Raw genomic sequence first — 17,284 nt, 5'->3', positions numbered from 1 at the left:
TATAGAACATGTTTTGGGGACCCTCAAGCTGATTCCAAGCGGAAATCAACACCCCAGGAGAAACATAGCATGAAAGCTTCTGGACAGAGGTGGTCACTCTCAACAGTGGGACTCTCACTGTCCAGTTTGGTATGAGGAGACCAGAAATAGAACAGAAGGTAAGGAGTTCTGATGGGAACCACATAAGAGGGCTTGACTCCCAACTGATGTATTGGGCAAAGCAGTGCTCCCAGTCTAGGGGCACCTGGACGCAAAGCCAAGCACTGGGGGCCAGGTAGCCTGCTACATATGATGAGGGCAGTGTTGACTGGGCCAACCCAGTGCCCTCACAATGTCCAGGAACTTACCTGCTGGGCATCAGGCAATAGTCAGGAGTTCTGTCATTCTGGGTTTTTATGAGTTCTGAGCAGGGTCTCCAAAGTGGGGTGTACATCTCCCAGGGGGGTGCAAGATAATCCATTTATCTTAGAGAACATTAGAACTTCTATGTCTATGTATTCCAACCTCATCCTTTTACTGTTTTATGTCTTATAAAATTCATAATGTTAGTCCAGTAGTACATTTATGGAGTTTATAAATAAATATTTAAATAAACATATTATATTGGGGTACATGTTAAGAATTCTTTTTACTGATAGGATGTATGATAAAAAAAAAAGTTGATGACCACCCTTCCAGGAGAATGGATAGTTAAAAGGGGCAGTGCCATGCAGGGTGGAAGGTGGGACTGCCATTTGCTGAGATGGGAAATAGGGAGGGGACACAGGGAGGGAGGGAGGGAGGAAGAGGGCCATGGACTTGATAGGGGGTTTGCTGATTTGTTGGGGGTCCTGCATATCCCTCTGAAGTGTCAGAGGGTGAAACTGGGCAAATTAAGGCTTGGGGAAAGAAAGGCCTCTGGGATCCTGGAGGGAAGGAAGAGTCCGGGACACACTGCCGGAAGCTAAGAGGAGAAGTCACTCCCTAGTCTGCCATCCCTGGCAGCTCAGAGCATCCAGAGCCTTCCAGGTGGGAGGAGGCCCAGCTAAGAGCTGAGCTGGGAAGGTTTCCCAGGGGCAGACAACGAAAGTCTCCAAGGGTGGAGACCAGGTGAAGGTTGCAGCCTTTATGGGAGGGCTGGAGTTGAGAGGTTGCTGAAGGGATAGAGAGAAGGCCCCTCTCAACTATCTCAGATGCCGCCTGGACCACCCTGGGCAATCGCTCCATCCTTTCCCCAAACGGGAACAGAGACGCAGGACAGACACACATCCTTCACTGCTCCCCCGCCCCCGGGCACGAGAACAGGCAGAGTGTCTGAAAAAGCAAACGGTTCTCCCACTTCGTCACCCAGGAACATACAGACCTGCCTGTGGGACAGAAATGGAAGCAACGACCGACCGATCCGCCGACAGACAGACTCCTATGCTCCCTCTCGAGGCCACACCCAGGCCACACCAATCCTAGTTGCTGCTGCCGAGGGCCGGGGCTCGCAGGACACAGGGGGCGCGCGAGGTCCCGGGAGCTGGCGGGCTCTCCCCGCGTCTTCGCGGAGCTGCGCACCGTCCGCGCGCTCGCGGACGCAACGAGCGGCCGGGAAACTTGGGAGAAGCGTCTGCGGGCTCTGCGGTCTCTGTGCAGACCTGCGGGATAAAATTGCGGCTGCGCGGAGGGAAGGTTGGAGAAAGAAGACCGGACCGCAAACAACCCCCACCCACCGACCCACCCACTGGGAGAGGGCCCCTGGAGTGGCGTTTTGAGTCTGAACCCTAAATCTGGGTGCGGGTGGAGAGGCAGGACGACCGCGGCTGCCTGGTATAGACGTGTAACTCGAAATTCTGGAAAGCTCCTTGACCCAAGGGCCGGGCGGCTGGGGGAGGGCGGCTACTGATGAGCCCATTGGCCTGGGCCTTTGCGGGGCTTTCAGCCGCCTCGGAGAGGGGCTTGGTAAAGGGGAGGGAGTGTCGCTGGGAAGATCACTGAGGGGGTTCTTTGGGATCCGTCAGTGTGAGGGGAGGCCTGTCCCAGAGACAGGGAGAGACAAACCTGGAGCCATGGGGAGTGACATACAAAATTTTATTATTATTTATTTATTATTATTATTTATTATTTATTTCTCATGTGCACAATAAAAAAAGAAAGAAAAAGAAAGAATCAAAACGAACCGACGCACTTGAAGTGGCCAAGATGACCAGAGCTCTCGGGGGCTCTCCCGAGGGTTCGGCGGGGCCTGGCTCTGGGTCCCCCGCCCGGCCGACCCCGGGCCTGGACCGGGCCTGGCCTCAGAGTTCGCACCTCGGCGCCCTCGCCGCCCCGCTCCGGCCACCGGAGCCTGGCTAGGCGCCGGCAGTTCCCTTAAACTATTCTCTTTTCTCATTTCCCTTTGCAAATAAAAAGGCTCGAAGGGGAGAGAGATCTGGGCGAGGACTCCAAGCCTTTCGTATTTGTTCAAGGATCTTTATTTATTTTCACTTTTATTGACTTTGTTTCTGTTATTTCGAGTCGTCACGATCCACGGGTGAGGAGACATGCAGGGCGCATCGCCGCTACCGAGAGAGCAACTACGGGGCGGGGCGGCCCGGCCCGGCCGCCGGCGGCCCAGGCGCGCGGGGCGCGGTCGCCGGAGGACAAGCCCGGGGTGGAGCCGCCACCTCCGATCCATCCTGCGAGGGCAGGCGGCCGGGGCGGGACTGGGGAGAGAGGCCGAGGGACGGAGACAGAGACGGAGACAGACGGACTGAGGAGGGGACAGAGATGGAGACAGGAGAGAGATGCGCAGGAGAAAGATGAGAGCGCGAAACCACGGAATCACAGAGAAAGAGCCAACAAAACAGAGGCGAGAGGAGTCCACAGGACCATGTTCGTCGTTTTGCATAGAGATTTCTTTTCTTTCGTAATTTTTTTTCTTCCGTAACATAAAAAATGCCCCCCTCCCCCAGGACGTGCTGTGCTTTAGTGGGCGTGTAGCTGTGTCCCCCCCTCCCCCCCAGCGAGCGGCGACTCTCACAGCACAGAGAGCGGGGCGTATCTACAGGCAGGGCAGGCGGGCGTCGGGGATCTACCGGGCGGGGCGAGGCAGACGGGGCGGGGTTATATACACAGGGGTTCGCCTTCACGCGACACACACCGTCTTTCTACAAAGCAGCAGCCTGTTGGGTTTTTGTGTTTTTTTTTTTCCTTTTTGTAAAGATCATCATATTAAATAAATGTAGACTTTCACGGTTCTGTTCAGTTCCTGCCGAGGAGGAGGCTGGTAGTGGAGTGGACAGCCCCCCACTTCCACCCCGGCAGCAGCTCAGACGCCAGCTCAGAACCGGCACCGGCCACCGGCAGATCGAGAGTCTGTGCCGGGGGAGGGACATCCAGTAACTGCTGGGGAAGACCGGTGCCCAAGGCCTACGGAAAACTGGTCCGACGGCACCGGAGAGCCTCCGATGGGGTGGCGATAGGGAGGAGCGACACGGAGCGCCGTGGGATGGGGGACGGGCAGGAGGGCAGACGGGGAGCTCATAGATGGCGGAGACGCTGAGGTAGGGGCTGGGGGCCGAGAGTCCCGTCACTAGGAGGTGGTGCCTGGGCCCTGGGGAATGGGCAGCTCTGGTGGGGGAGGGAAGAGCCAAGAGTCGGGGTCGGTGGGTGGGGGCTGCTGGGGCCTGCGTGCCTTGGGTCCCAACCTTGAAAGACCTGACGACCCCAACCTTTGTCCCTAGAGCCCAGCCCCCAGCCCCCCATTCCGTTCCACCTTCTGGGGCAGGGCACACTCTGTGGGTGGGGGCAGTCCGGCTGGCGCGGGGTACGGACTCCCCCCCCCCCGAGGGTTCCGCAGGAGGCTTTTCCTCCCCCTGCAGAAAATCGTTTTGTTCTTAATTTCCTTTGCCCAGTCCCTCCAGCGAGGCCTCCTGGCGCCGGGGCGTCCGCGTCGGGCTCCTCCGGGGCTGGGCCGCGCTGCAGTCCGCGCTGATTGTGTGTCACAGAAACGTGTCCCATGCACGGCGGCGGCCGGGCCTGAGTCCGGGGCTGCGGCGGGGCCGCTCCGATTCGGCTCGGGCGGGGCCGGCGAGCTGGGTGGGGCCCCCTCGACGCGCCGCGGAGTCCAGCCGGGGGGAGGGGCGGGGCCGCGGGGCACGGGCCTGAGAGCCTCCGGCCTGAGGGTCTTGCCCCGGGCTCCACTAGTCCCGTCCGGCCTTCGACGGGGTGACGCGAAGGGCTGCAGGCGTCCTGGGGTGGGGGTGGGGCTGGGACGGTGGCCGGGAAGCTGCGCGTCGAGTCGGTGTCCCCTCCCTCCGGGGTGGGCGGTCAGACGGGGACGATGTGCAGGCCGAAGCTGTCGGCCTGAAGCTTGATGTGGTCCCCGCGGTAACTAGTGGCGGTCATAGGCAGCGGCAGCAGCGGCAGGGGCGGAGCCCCGGGGGGCGGCACTATAATAATAAGGGGAACCTGGAAGTTAACACAGGAGAAGAATGGGCTGGGTGAGAGGACAAACAGGAGAACAAAAAACGGAAAGAAAAGCAAAGACCTCCCGGGGCTCGGGTCTGGTGGGATCTGGGCAGGAGGATCCCGGCTGGGCCGCTGGGCGGTGGCCCCCAGGAGAGCTGACTCGCTGAGTGGGGGAGGGACCCGATCCGCCACCACCGCGGCCCGACAGCGGCCCTTCCCGGGGGCGGAGGGTGGGGGGCACGGGGCCTTTCGGCGGCCGGGGAGGGGGAGCCGGGAAGGGAGGGCGGCAGGCGCGGGCGTCCCCGAGGGACCCCGGGCCTCAGTGCTGCGCTAACGGGCCTGCCGGGCGGCTCGCCAGACCGGCGCCGACGGTCGGGTCTGGGAGGCGGACGCGCCCGGAGCGGCCGGGCCGAGCCGCCGGGCAGCCAGGTGGCGTACTCACTTAGTAAGGCGGGGTTGCTGAATCTCCAAGCCTCGTTGTAGGCCGTGTACTGGGGGTGGCTGTACGGGTTGCCGGAGAACTCGCTCCCTGCGGGAGGGTGGGGGAGTGGGGGTCAGACGCGCGCGACAGCTGGAGACCCAACGTGCGGGGCCAGAGGCCTCTCCTGGGTCCTAGGTGCAGGCGGGGCGGGCAGGGCAATGCCTGCTGCAGGCCGTGGGCCGGGTGAAGGCGGAGCAACCCACTCGGTCCGCGTGGGGAGAAACCGTGGTGTGTGCGCATCGGGGGAATGCAGAAGCACCCACGGCCCTCGCACACGGGCGTGGAGGGACCTGCGGGACGGTGTCGGCCTGGGGCACCCCACGGAGGCGCCTCTGGCCACCCAAGAAGGGTTTATTCTGGGTCCAGGCACAACGACCCCACTGCGTAGGCGGACAGGGTCTTTTTAGCGGAGACTGGCTCTGGGAGCCATAGCCCCAGGGGGTGGAAGCGAGGGAGGGTGAAAAAGAAAGGCCCTCGGGACACTGTGTCCCAGAAAGTCCTAAAAATGGCATCTTAGCACTTCGCCAAAGCAAAGGACTTGGGCTCTGCTGGGAACCCCCCTCCCACCTTTCCGTCTGGAGACTGGACTTGTGGCCACGCAGCCCGGGAGCAGGTGGGCCGCCGGCCCGTCCTGGGCGGTGAGCGGAGGGCCCGCGGGCTGGGCGCCGTCGGAAGCCGCTTCACTCCCTCCGAGGGAGAAAGGCCAGGCCTCCGGGTCCCCCTCGCCCTTTCTCCTGTGTGATGACCCCAGACTGTTTACAGTGATCCCTAACCGCGGGTTAAGTAGAGGAGAAGGGGCCCCTCTCGGAGAGGGAGCTGCGGTGGGGGTGGGGGCGCAGCCACTGGAAAGCCTGTTTATTGACGAGGAGGGAAAGCATGCGTGCAGCAGGATAATGAGCTTCTGAGCTCAACTGTGACCAAGAGGAACTGAGCTATCTCCTTCCCCATCGCTAATGAAACAAGTGTAATTTCCTCATCAGCGCTGGATTCTGTTTAACGACTCCCCCCTTGCCACCACGAGCTCTCTGCGCTCCCCTCATCCGCACCTCTTTACAGGCTCCCCCCTCCCTCACCCCATCTCTCCAAGACCTTCTCCAGCCTCTGCCAGCTCAGTGCTGGGACCTTCCTGGAAGAATCTCCTTGCCCCCAACGCTTCTACTCCCCCTGCCCCACATCTGGGTGGGCCTCCCCTCACCCACACCTCTCAGCCCTTCTTGCCCAGGTCCTCTCTCTTCAGCCCCTATTCTACCACACCTTGCAGCAATGCCCTCTTAGCCATGCCCCTCCCCCGACTCGGCTTATCCAGGGCTGTCCCTGGATGGACAGTCCAGGAAGGGGGACAGTCACCCTTTTCTATCCCGTCCCCCCCATGAGAGTTTAGTTTCAGGGAAGGGGCACACAAGAAGGCAGCCATGGGAATGGGTGCAGGCACAGCGAGTCTCACCCTCATTAAGACAAGAGTTTTCTGGTGTTTATGTGAGTAGGAGTTTCAACTCTCTGTGGCTTCAAGCCTGGCTCCCAGTCTGAGGTTGGAAAGAGCACAAGCTCCAGCTGCCATACAAGAGTCTAAATTCGGCCTCTGCCTCTCTGATCCACACAGCCTAACCCAGCTTCTCTCAGACAGGGGATGATCTGACCTCTGAGGAGCAAGGAGAGCCTGGTTCCTCTGAGGAGATGTGGGGGTGCTTTACTTATTTCTCTGACTCTGGTTCCTGCCGTAACCTGTCCCCTGTTCCTTTCCTTAGGGACTAGCTCCCTCCTCTCTCTGGGGTGGGGTAAGTTCTCAGCACTGGTCTTCCCTGTGGGTTGGTGTGGACCAGGGTGGCTTTGTCTGAGTGACTGACATGTCTCTGGAAATGGTTCTTGGCTCCAAGTTTCCATGGAAACCAGGGCAGGCTCTTCCAAGCAGTGTCAGCTGGCTGGGGGTGGGCTGGGGCACTGAGGGCGGAGCTGAGGCTGAGTGCTCCCTGGGCACAGGCTTGGGTGGGTGGGTGGGCTCTGTGGAGGCCATGACATATAGTGGGGTGCACACAAGGGACACTTCTGCAAGCTCCCTCCCTAGGTTGCTTATGAAGGAGAATGAGGGACCAGTTGCAGCTCTAGGAATAGAGAGGGATAGAATGGCAGTGGTTTGTGGGGAGGGGATGTTAGGTCTCTTCCCACCCCAGCCTCAGACTAAAGACCACTCAGCAGCTCACCCACAATTTAGTTACCCCCACATAAATTAGGCAGCTGCAGCATTATCACCTACCAGGCACCATTCCTGCCAGGGTGGAGGTGGGGTAGCTTCCCTGGCCAGTGGGGGGCACGTGAGGGGGGTAACCAGGCAGAGTGGTGCTCGCCATGTCACGACCTGGAAAAACACAAAGGGGAAGGCATGAGGCCTGGAAGAGAGGGGGCTGCCTCTACTCACACCAGGGTACTCCATGGAAAAAGAACCCTTGGAGAAGAAAGAACTGTGTGTAGACACAAGGGGATGCATGTGATGAGCAGGTCTGGGTGTGCCTTTACAAGTGTGTAAGCTCGTTACCTAAATGTCCCTCCTATGATCATCCGTGTGTATGCACCTCTGCAGTGCGTAGCTCTTTGTGTCTTTCTCTGTGCATGTGTGTGTGTGTGTTTGCCTTGGCTTGTGTCTCTTTGTAGCCCAAACCCAGATGGAGAAGGGAGGGAGGATGACCTGGTTTTACTCCTTCTCAGCAAGATATTCAGCTGTGGTCTCTCCAGCAGCCAAATGGAACTCTATGATCTTGCTCACCTCTCTCTTCCCTAACACCCCATCTTTCCTTCAGGCTTGGGGGATACCCCCCCACCACCCACATGGGACGATGGGTCTTTCTTGTCCTCTCCAAGTGGTGCTGCAGGTGCTGGGCCTGGCAAGTGTGGAAAGCAGGGGCCCAGCCAGTGGGCTATTTTGCTGTTAGTGTTTATGGCATTTAAATGATAGAAAACCATCTCTGAAGTGAATCAGAAGCTTTTGAGCCAACAGTGCAAGTGGATCAGATCAAGTTCCAAAATCTCTCCCCCACCAACTGCTGGACTTCTGTCCTGGGAGTCCTCTATTAGCTAGGGCCTGGAGGTGGGAAGCAGGGCTCTCCTTAGTATCCTGGAGTGAAGGCAAAACAGGTCAGTATTAGGGACATACCTATGGTCCACAGACATCTCCTCTGGGACACGGCTGCACTGAGTGGCCTCCCTTCCTGCCTGTCCCCCCCCATCAGCATGAAGGGGTCACCACCTTCCTTTGCATTTTAGCATGCTCCAATCGCGAATGACAATAATTTGCCCTTTTTCCTCTCCCAAACTTGCACATCCTAGAGACTACTTTATGCTCTCCTGGGTCCCATTAATCCTCTCCAGACTCCCTGTACCCTCCTCTTCGTCCAGCGCGCTCTCCCACTCTCGCGCCTCTGCCCCACCCAGGGGAGGCCAGGTGTGACTCACATAGTTCTATGTGCATCTGGCCCAGTTTGCTTTCTGTCCATCAGCTGCACCCGTCCCCATCCTCCTAATGGCTATTCCAAAGTGCCCCCCCCCCGCCACTCTCCCCTTAAAATTGGCCTCACCTCCTACCTTTTTGAGACCTGGGACCTTCCTCATCCCCACCTTAACGCATATGAATGCTTCATCTTTCCTACCCTCACGCTACAGAGGTGCAGTTCAGATTTTTGTGTTTCTAGCTTCCTGCTGAACATTTTCGTTGGCTGTCCCGCTGTCACCTCAATCTTGACAGGAATAAAAGCTGATTCATTGTCTCCACTATCAGTTCTACCAACAACCTACTTGAAGACCATCAGACCAAAAATATTGGAGTCCGTCTTGACATGGCCTTTTCCCTCCTCCTATATGAAGTCAGTCACCAAGTGTGGTCATTTCTTCTTAGCATTGTCTGTCACATCTGTTCCTTCTCCATTTCCTCCACCACCTCCGTAGCTCAGCTCCTAAGACCTGCCCTTGGTTTGCCACAACATTTTTCTTGCTTGGATCCCTGCCTCTACATTCTTCCCCTCAGGTCTCTCCCAAATGCGGACGCTTAGCTTGTCCTCATGAAACATTGCTCTCATCACTTCCCTTGTAAAAACCATCATTGATTCTCTGTAGGCTACAGTTTGAATCTAAACTCTGCCAGGCTTTCACAGCCTCCCAGGTACTCCCCCCACCCCCCAGCTTTCTCAGCACTGATTTGCACCCCTCCTGGTTTAGTTTGATTATTTGCACTCGCTGGTTGCTGTGAAACCTGTGTGCTTTTGCCATATCATTTTCAGCTTCTTACTCATAGTTTCCTTCTCCTTCCAGCTCAAGCCTTGAAACCCCTACTGGTCTACCCATCAGAGAAGTTTCTCTCTCCCGAGCTTCTCTCATGTCTGTGCTCCATGGTGTAGCATGCCATTGTATTTCATAATACACCAGCCCTGTTGCTTCGGATCATGGCTTATTCAAGCAGATCATAATCAAACCGAGGGCCCTGTCTTCTACGCTATCTTGAACAGTTGAGAAATGGTAGATGCTCAATAAATACTTGCTGATTAATTTTCTATGGCTCTATGCATTTATAGCCAACAAAAACAATAGAGTGAGTTATATTGTTTTTTAATTGTTTCAGATGTGTTGGTTTCCTTGAAAGAGGTAAAGGCTGGGGCAAATATAAATGTTTGAATCTGCCTTTTCTCTAACAATAGTTTGAACAATGGATTATGAATTTTTACAGGTTGATGAAAGATTTATGGTAAATGACTCATATATTGTGACTTAGCTTTATCATGCAACAGAGTGATTTTCCCCAAATCTATCTATCTAATGTAGCTAATATCTTACAGTTTAAAACTCAAGAATAAACAACAGAGTAGAACTGTCAAACAAGGGATCGCTTCAGACTCCCAGAGAGAGAGCAGAACGAATCTGTGCTTTGTTGTAGGTTTTCTTTCACTGACAATAAATGGTACACTCCTTGTGACCATCTCTTGGAGGAGTGGACCTGAAATGGACAATGACAGCAATATCTACCAATTCCTAGAGAGATTAATAATATGACATTTATTGGTCAAAAAAGGCCCAAGACAGAGGAGAGTTAAAGAGGATGAAGAGGTTTTGAAATTAGAAAGATAGAGAAACCCACTTCCTCTTGGTCTTGTGATCTTAATGTAGACAAAGCAGCCAGGAAGAGAAGTATGCTTCTTTCTTAATAAACAGGCATTTAAATGCATCTGAATTCTGATTTTCAGCTGCATGGTTCCCACAAGCTGTCACACATGAATTCCTTGTAATCTAAGATTTTGTCACACAATCCCGTACTTAGCTTCAGAGGCTGGAAGACTGGAAAGGTGTTCCCAGCTAACCTGGAGGTACCCCTACTGCAAAGTTTATTTCCACTGGCTTTTTCCCTTGCCAACTTTCAACATACAGAAACTGTGCATGCTGAATGTCACCTACAGAACTGTTGATTGAAAGACACATTTCCAAATTCTATTTTAAACACAGAATCTGTGAAGTACTATTCAGACGTTTTTTGTAGTCGAGGTGTCAGTCTATTTATTTTTTCTCAAAATGGATTTTTTTTAATTGAAGTAACACTGATCTATAACATTTTATAAGTTTCAGGTGTACAATATTATCATTCGATGTCTGTATTTATCTGGAGAACACAAAAACACCTATTCAAAAAGATGTATGCACTTCTATGTTCATTTCAGCATTATTTACAATACCCAAGATATGGAAACAACCAAGTGTTCACCAACTGATGAATGGAGAAGGAAGATACGGTATATATATGGTATATATACAATGGAATAGTACTCAGCCATACAAAAAGGTGAAGTACTGCTATTTTCGACAACATGGATGGACATCGAAGGTATTATGCTAAGTGAAATAAGTCAGACAGAAAACGGCAAAAATTGTATGACTTCATTCATATGTGGAATATAATACAAAAGAAGAAAAGAAACAAGTGAACAAACAAACCAACTCATAGATACGGATTGATTGGTGGTTATCAGACATTTTAAAATGTGAGAGAAGAAACCTATGATGAAGGAGAAACATGCAAACTCCCGGATGTTCAGCATACAGCTGTGCTTCTGCTGCTCCAGATTTTGGAACATCAGTATTACCACAAAGAGATGCCCCTTCAGGATGTCTAAGCCAACAAAGGTGCAAGCTACTGCATACAAAACACACTCCATGGCTTCATTAGTACACAGGTGACACCTGAAGAGCAGGAAAAAATTGACCAAACTCTTGCCAGAGCCATATATTCTCCTGGAACACCATTATCAATAATGGAAAACACATACTGCAGGAAGTTTTCAAATTACTAAGACTGTCATACCATTTGCCCAGCAGCATTCTCTGAGCAAGCCTCTTTTAGTGAGAGAATATGAATGGGTAATGGACTCTGTGCAAGGAAGAATCGACAGAGCGCTGGGTCTTGTGTTACTACAGACAGATGGACAAATGGGAGTGGAGACAAACTCTAAAACTGTAGGAGAGCACAGCCACCTCCTTAAACAAGCAAAAGCTCGGAAAGAGAAAAAAACAGCTACACAGCAAAATACATCAGTTATAAAATATGTGCCATCCAACAGGAGATAGGAAGCAGTAAAGTATTTGCTTTGCTCCCTGACAATGCCAGTAACATAAAAACGGCACCAAGAATCACAAATGGATAAAACCCCACATATTACAAGAGGATGGACATTTCATGTTGGAAACTTGCTTCCTAAGATTACAGTTCTAAAGATGGAAGAGCCTTTGAGATGATCAGTCTAACTTGCTTGTTTTAAGTTGAGAAAATGGAGTCACATAGAGCCATAATGACTTTCCTATGGCCACAGAGCCAAAGTCTGAAGCTATGTCTGTACCACACTACCTTTTAATGATAACGTGAAGCCAGATCTCTCAAAAGAGCCAAAGAAAAGAAAAACTCGTCCAACAAGCAAAGTCTCATATTGTCACAGCAAGAAAATACAGGACGCAGAGAATAAAATACTGACACTGAAAGTCTGTAGTAAAACTCCATGGGGTGGAGTATTAATCTCCTTTGAGAGTTTTCTAAAAAACAAAGAGGCTCTTCAAGAAACAGTAGTAGTTGAGAATCTTAAAGTACCCAGAAGTGTTAGAAGCACTGTACTTGATGAGGATGTCTTCTCAGTTCAACTGCGGAAGTCCCTGAAGAGTCTAAAGCCAATTTCTACAGCAATCACTGCATCTGAATCAGAGAGTGCACTTTTGTCAGACATTCCCTACCAAATGGGCCAGATCGAATCAACTGTTTTGGAGAATCTAAGTGAAGCTGCTCTTACAAGTACAGAGAAAAGCAAAGTGAAAGACTATTAAGAAACTGGAAAATTTCAGCCACCAGATAATTTATGCTATTTTGTCAGGTCTAAGATTCAAGGACAGACTTGTGTTTCTACTTGCACCTACACTAGTTAGCATTCATTGAGCACCTACTATATGCTAGGCACTGCCCTAAAGATTTTCTGTGTATTATCTCACTTAATCCTCATATAAACCTATGATGTTGATCTGTTTTTAATCACCATTTTATAGATGAGAAACTGAAACTCAGAGGTGCTAAGTATTATGTTCAAGATTTCACAGCTAGTACATGGTAGAACCAGGACTAAAGAACAGCAAAATAACATGTGAAGTAGCAGAGACGCATATCTCGAGTTAAAAAAAGTCATCATTCAGAAGACCAAGGAAATAATAAAAAGGAAGCTGCCAAAGCAGAGAGATGCTTTGGCTCAGTGACAGCTCAGACAGCAAGACTTATTATACATAGATTTATACAGCAAAAGTTATATTCAATGAGTTTAGAGATGCTTTTCCTCAGCATCTTTCTCTGAAAATGAGCACTTTTGCTACCCGCTTGACACTGTGGAGGACCCTAAGGCCAGAAAACATAACTCTTGTTTTACTATCCTATCCTCAAGTTTGCTTCTCATAAGGTAACAAAAATGAAGACGTTAGATTGCTTCAAGGTTGGTAGTCTGTGGCTGCATTTGACACAAGCATTTATACTACTTCCAAGAATATAGTTATTATATTTGTAATTGCTGCCCAAATATACCATACACTTACATTTACTATACCAATTATGATCACATTATGGACAATCCAAGTTACATAATACACTAAAGTAACAAACTTTAAGTCTGTAAAAGATGCTTTAAAAGGAGAGGGATAGAGTTTTTTTGCATATTTCATTTTGTTTCTTATTTCCCAGGTTTCCACATCCTTCCAAAGGTTTCTCCTCTAAGGCAGAGGTACCTGTGTGAGGTCCCCCAGACCCAGTTCCTCATCCTGAGGCCTGTCTTCTCTGGATTCCAGCAGAGGGGGCTGTGCCTGCAGCTTAGGGTGGCTGCTCTTCTAGCTGATCTTGCTTCCCACAGACAGTTGGACCTTAATTTAGTCCCTGGTGTATCCTAGGCAGGAATGCTGCCCAGATCTGTGTGGGCTCAGTGAGGTCTTCACCTCCACAGCCAACTGGCTGGACACAACCAGGCATGCTGTTCACACCCCTTCTCCTCACAGCACACAGCCTTCATCTGGGCCATGGTAGTCTGCTGGCCTAGGACTCCACGAGGGAAGGCTTCCTTTTGACTCAGCTGGACCGTGGATGGAGCTGCAGCCTGTTATCCTGGGATAAGGCTAGGGAGTATTGGGGAGGATCACATTTTCCAAGGGCTGATAGGGAACACGGTTACCTTCTAGTCTAACTCTCCCCTTTCACAGTGGAAGAAACTAAGGCTCAGAGTTGGGAAGACGGCCTAGCCCTTTTCTCATCTCACTTCCCCACACCGCGCTCTCTGGCTCCATCAGCAAATCGCAAATGAAGATGGGAGTTGGGCAGGTGCTGGCTTTCTAGAAGGGTGGGGCCCAGGCTCACAGAGGGGCTCAGAGCAAGAGAGACCCCGTGCTGGGTGGGCAGAGGTTAAGCCTGTTTGCACAGTCTCCCAATACTCCAGCTCTCCCAGTTCCTCTCTGGCTTTATTTTGTTCTCTGAGAGCACTGAATTGTCAGCTTTAATCCTTCCGAAAGCGCAGCGTTTTTCAGGCGCTCTGTGTAAGTGAAACCCTAATCCCAAGGAAAACGGCCACTTAAGCTGCTGGAGCATTAGGCTGCTCTCTGAGCCTGCCCAGGATTTCCTCCTTCCCGGCCTGCCAGCCGGGCCGCCACCTGGGAGGAGAGGCGAGGATTCCAGTCTGAAGGCAGCAAAGCCCTCTCAGAAGCAACAATAGTGGCAGGGCTTGGCTCCCAAAGCTCAGGGTTGAAAAAGTGCTGGAGTGTTTGTCCTGAGGCTACGGCTAATGTGGGGGATGGAAGGATGCTGATCACCCTGGGGAGGCAGTGGGGGGCTTCTTCCTGTCACCTTGGGGGATAGCTGGCTCTTTGGGGGAAACAGACTTTCAGGTCTTGCCTAGGTGGGTTTGAGGCCACCAGGACATTTCTAAGCCATTGGTCCCCATATATACCTGTAATGTTCATTGGAACACCACTATTTAGGCTTTGTGGTCATTCAGAAAAGGTGGGGTTGACTGACTTCGTAGACAGTAACAGAGTAAACAAGCTTAGTGCTGGGAGATTCCCCCTTTGGAGAACTCTCCTTTGGGACACCCCAAGCATCTCTAAACATCTATAGTAGCCTAAACATTCCCTATAACCTAGCTAATCATGAAAGCAGTGCCCAGTGTTTTCTACTAGGTAACCCTTTGATGGCCTGAGTTGGCTACTATATGTACTTGAAATAAAGATCATTGATTTCTTGAAAATATTTTGGCTCAAATTTAAACTGCCTCTCTTCCTGATCTCTAAATGAATTGGTGAGACTATGCTATGGAGGACCAAGCACAGTCCATTTGGTGTGCTCAGCCTTTGGGTCTCATGGACGGAGGGAAGAGATGAAGGGAGGAGTCAAGAAGAAAGACCCAAGGTAAAGGGCCAAATCTGAACTCAGCTTAGAAGACCATAGAACTACATCTTTGCTAAAATGCCTGGGAACCCTTCATACCTCCCTACGACTCTCCTCCCCTCTGCAGCTCCATTAGCAGCCCATGTGCTTCTGCCCAAGGCACCCTGCTGGGGAGGGCGGCCGAATGGGAGGCTGGTTGGAACAGGCATGGGTGTGGGATTGAAGCTGGAGGTTGGAGTGGTACAGTTTTTGTTCTGCTCAAATTCGACCTGACTCTCCCAATCCTAGAGTAGATTAATGCCTCTTCTTTTCAATATCCTTTCCCTCTAGAGGTGGATGAGATAAAGGAGGAAGAAAAAGAGCCCTGATCCAATGACTCCCTAGGCTGCAGGCCCAGGGCACCTGCATTATCTGTCAATGTCTCATTGCTATGGAAATGCCCCCGTAATTAAATCAGAGCTGAGGGCTGGTGGCTGGAGGTCCTTGGGGATGTGGCTGGAGGCCTTAGGGATGTTTGGAGGAAGCTAGCTTCTTTCCATTGGGCCTTCTCAGCTTAAATGAAAGGTCTAGGGCCTGGGGGTGCTAAGGAGAAACCCTCTGGCTTGGTTTGGCCTCCACAGTAAAGGGCTCTCTGACTTGCCACATGTTGATGTTGCCCTAGTCCCCTCCTTTCAAGGTTGGAGAGGAACTCTGATGTCTGTGCCCTAAATTCCTCTAGCTAATCGGGCTTTGAGCCGACAGACAAGACTAGGAGACTCCCAGCCTCCTTCACAAACATTTCTCAGCCTTTATTGCCCTTTCCTCCCCCGAGGGGCTGGCCAAGGGCTAAGCTGTTTGTTTTATGGAGGGAAATGCAGTCGCATTGGAAGGGGGTTGTTAACTACAGGAAAGAGGCAGTTCCTGGACGTCCTCGGGACTCACTGAGTAGGAGGAGGAGGGTTTCCCAGGATCCACACTTCTATCTGCTAAAAGGCCACTTCACTGACCATCCCAGATATGGGCAAGGAGTCCGAGCTTCTAAGGGTTTGCAACCCTTTCTCAGAAGCTGAGCCCACACTGTTCTCCCAGGCCTCCAGGCCCTGGGGGGCAGCCCTTGCTTTTCTTTGAACTTTGCCTTACTGGCCTCCCCACCTCTGCTCAAACCAGCATCTCCCTCTCCCTGCTTTGGGCACATCCCTCTTGGGCAGTAACCACATCTCCTCCTGGTTCTTAGCTATGGATTCCTTCAGAGCTGCAGTCCCTTCTAGGCATCAAGAAAAGTTTCTCCCAAGCTCTTGAATAACACTACCTTCTTCCCACCCCTGTGGGGAAGTTAACAAGGCCCTTGTCATGATTTTCCAATGTTCAGACGTTTTCCCAAAGAAAAAGGGAGATTCTCTGCTGAGACTTAGCTGTCTGGGAGCTCGGATAAGCAGAGGACAGGCTCTACTTTAAGGGCTGCTCAAGGCTCATCCCTTTCCATGGCTCCTGAACCCCAAAACAATAAGCTATAGGTACAGTTTTCATATTTTACCCTTTATTATCTCCATTATCTCACAATTTGCTGAGCAGTGGTGGGGAAAGGGAAGTGGGATCTAGATCTGTGATAATCATAAAACCGTACTTCTCTTATCTTTTTTAGAATATTAAACATGCTTATTTTATAGTTGCTTTGGATTGTTCTATGATCTTCAGTGCTTGGGGGTGTTAACTGTTCTATTTATTGCTTCTGTGAACTCTCCCTCATATGAGGTGTGTAATTTTTTATAGTGAGCTCATCTTTAGTGGTAGATTTTTTTTCCCTGTGGGAGTCCCAGGTGCCCCGGGCTGGGGAATGTCACTGCAGAGAAGGTTTGCCCTTGTTCCTGCTGGGGTTTCTAAGTTTTATGTAAGTTCTTGGTGGGGGTTCCTGCCACATACTCATGGTATAACATTTGGACTGTGAACCAGGGTCAGGCTTAAGGTCTCTACTTCTCATGGAGACGTTCCCCCCATCCCTCACTTGCTTCCCTGGGCCATTGGGGTGAATTCGTGTGCTTCCCTTTACTGAACAGTGTTGTTCTGCTCTGTTCCTGGCAGGATAATACTCCATTCTAGCTCCTGCTTCTCTTAGACTCAAGGTCGTATCTCCTGTCTGGTGTTGTTACAACCCCAGCCTCTCCCCTCCCTGTTTAGGGTTTACCTCCGGGGTGGTACCAACAGTCTCTCACATACTCCTCTTGCTTTGGGTTTCCCTCTATTTCTAGTACCAGAGAGTGAAGTTTGGTTGTATATCAACAATTCTGGTTGTTATAATTTACCCAGCTGTGTTTTGGTGAGTTTCACCTGCCTCGCTTCTGGACCTCAGTCTCATTCCTCCATTACTTCTCTGGGACTAAAATGAGGATGGTGAGAACTACACTTGCACGCCGGTCTCCCAGTGCGTGGCGGTGATGCCCGCTAGAGGCCAGTGGAGCCGCTCGTGCAGCAGCTCCGGGGACTGGTGTATTCCT

General features: G+C 51.7%; 1 protein-coding gene across 7 annotated transcripts in view; it reads right to left on the bottom strand.

Moving 5' to 3' along the window:
* Window positions 1-3,159: 3,159 nt before the first annotated feature.
* The window catches only part of PAX2 (paired box 2), a gene marked incomplete at its 5' end in the record, with an annotated part of 74,549 nt that continues 60,424 nt past the window's right edge, over window positions 3,160-17,284 (bottom strand). For 4 of the 7 annotated variants that reach the window (XM_081157333.1, XM_081157332.1, XM_081157327.1 and 1 more), the window contains 3 exons: window positions 3,160-4,413; window positions 4,856-4,942; window positions 7,146-7,247. In XM_081157333.1, the coding sequence (XP_081013459.1) occupies window positions 4,337-4,413; window positions 4,856-4,942; window positions 7,146-7,247 (266 nt within the window). In that variant the 3' untranslated portion in view covers window positions 3,160-4,336. The remainder of the gene's footprint in view (window positions 4,414-4,855; window positions 4,943-7,145; window positions 7,248-17,284) is intronic. The other 3 variants (XM_081157329.1, XM_081157331.1, XM_081157330.1) reach the window with 1 other exon arrangement.

The sequence above is a fragment of the Miniopterus schreibersii genome, assembly GCF_964146895.1.
Source record: "Miniopterus schreibersii genome assembly, chromosome: 14".
In the NCBI taxonomy this organism is placed as follows: Eukaryota; Metazoa; Chordata; class Mammalia; order Chiroptera; family Miniopteridae; genus Miniopterus; species Miniopterus schreibersii.
Note: the sequence above shows the minus strand (reverse complement) of the source record. Positions and strands in the feature narration are given on the sequence as shown.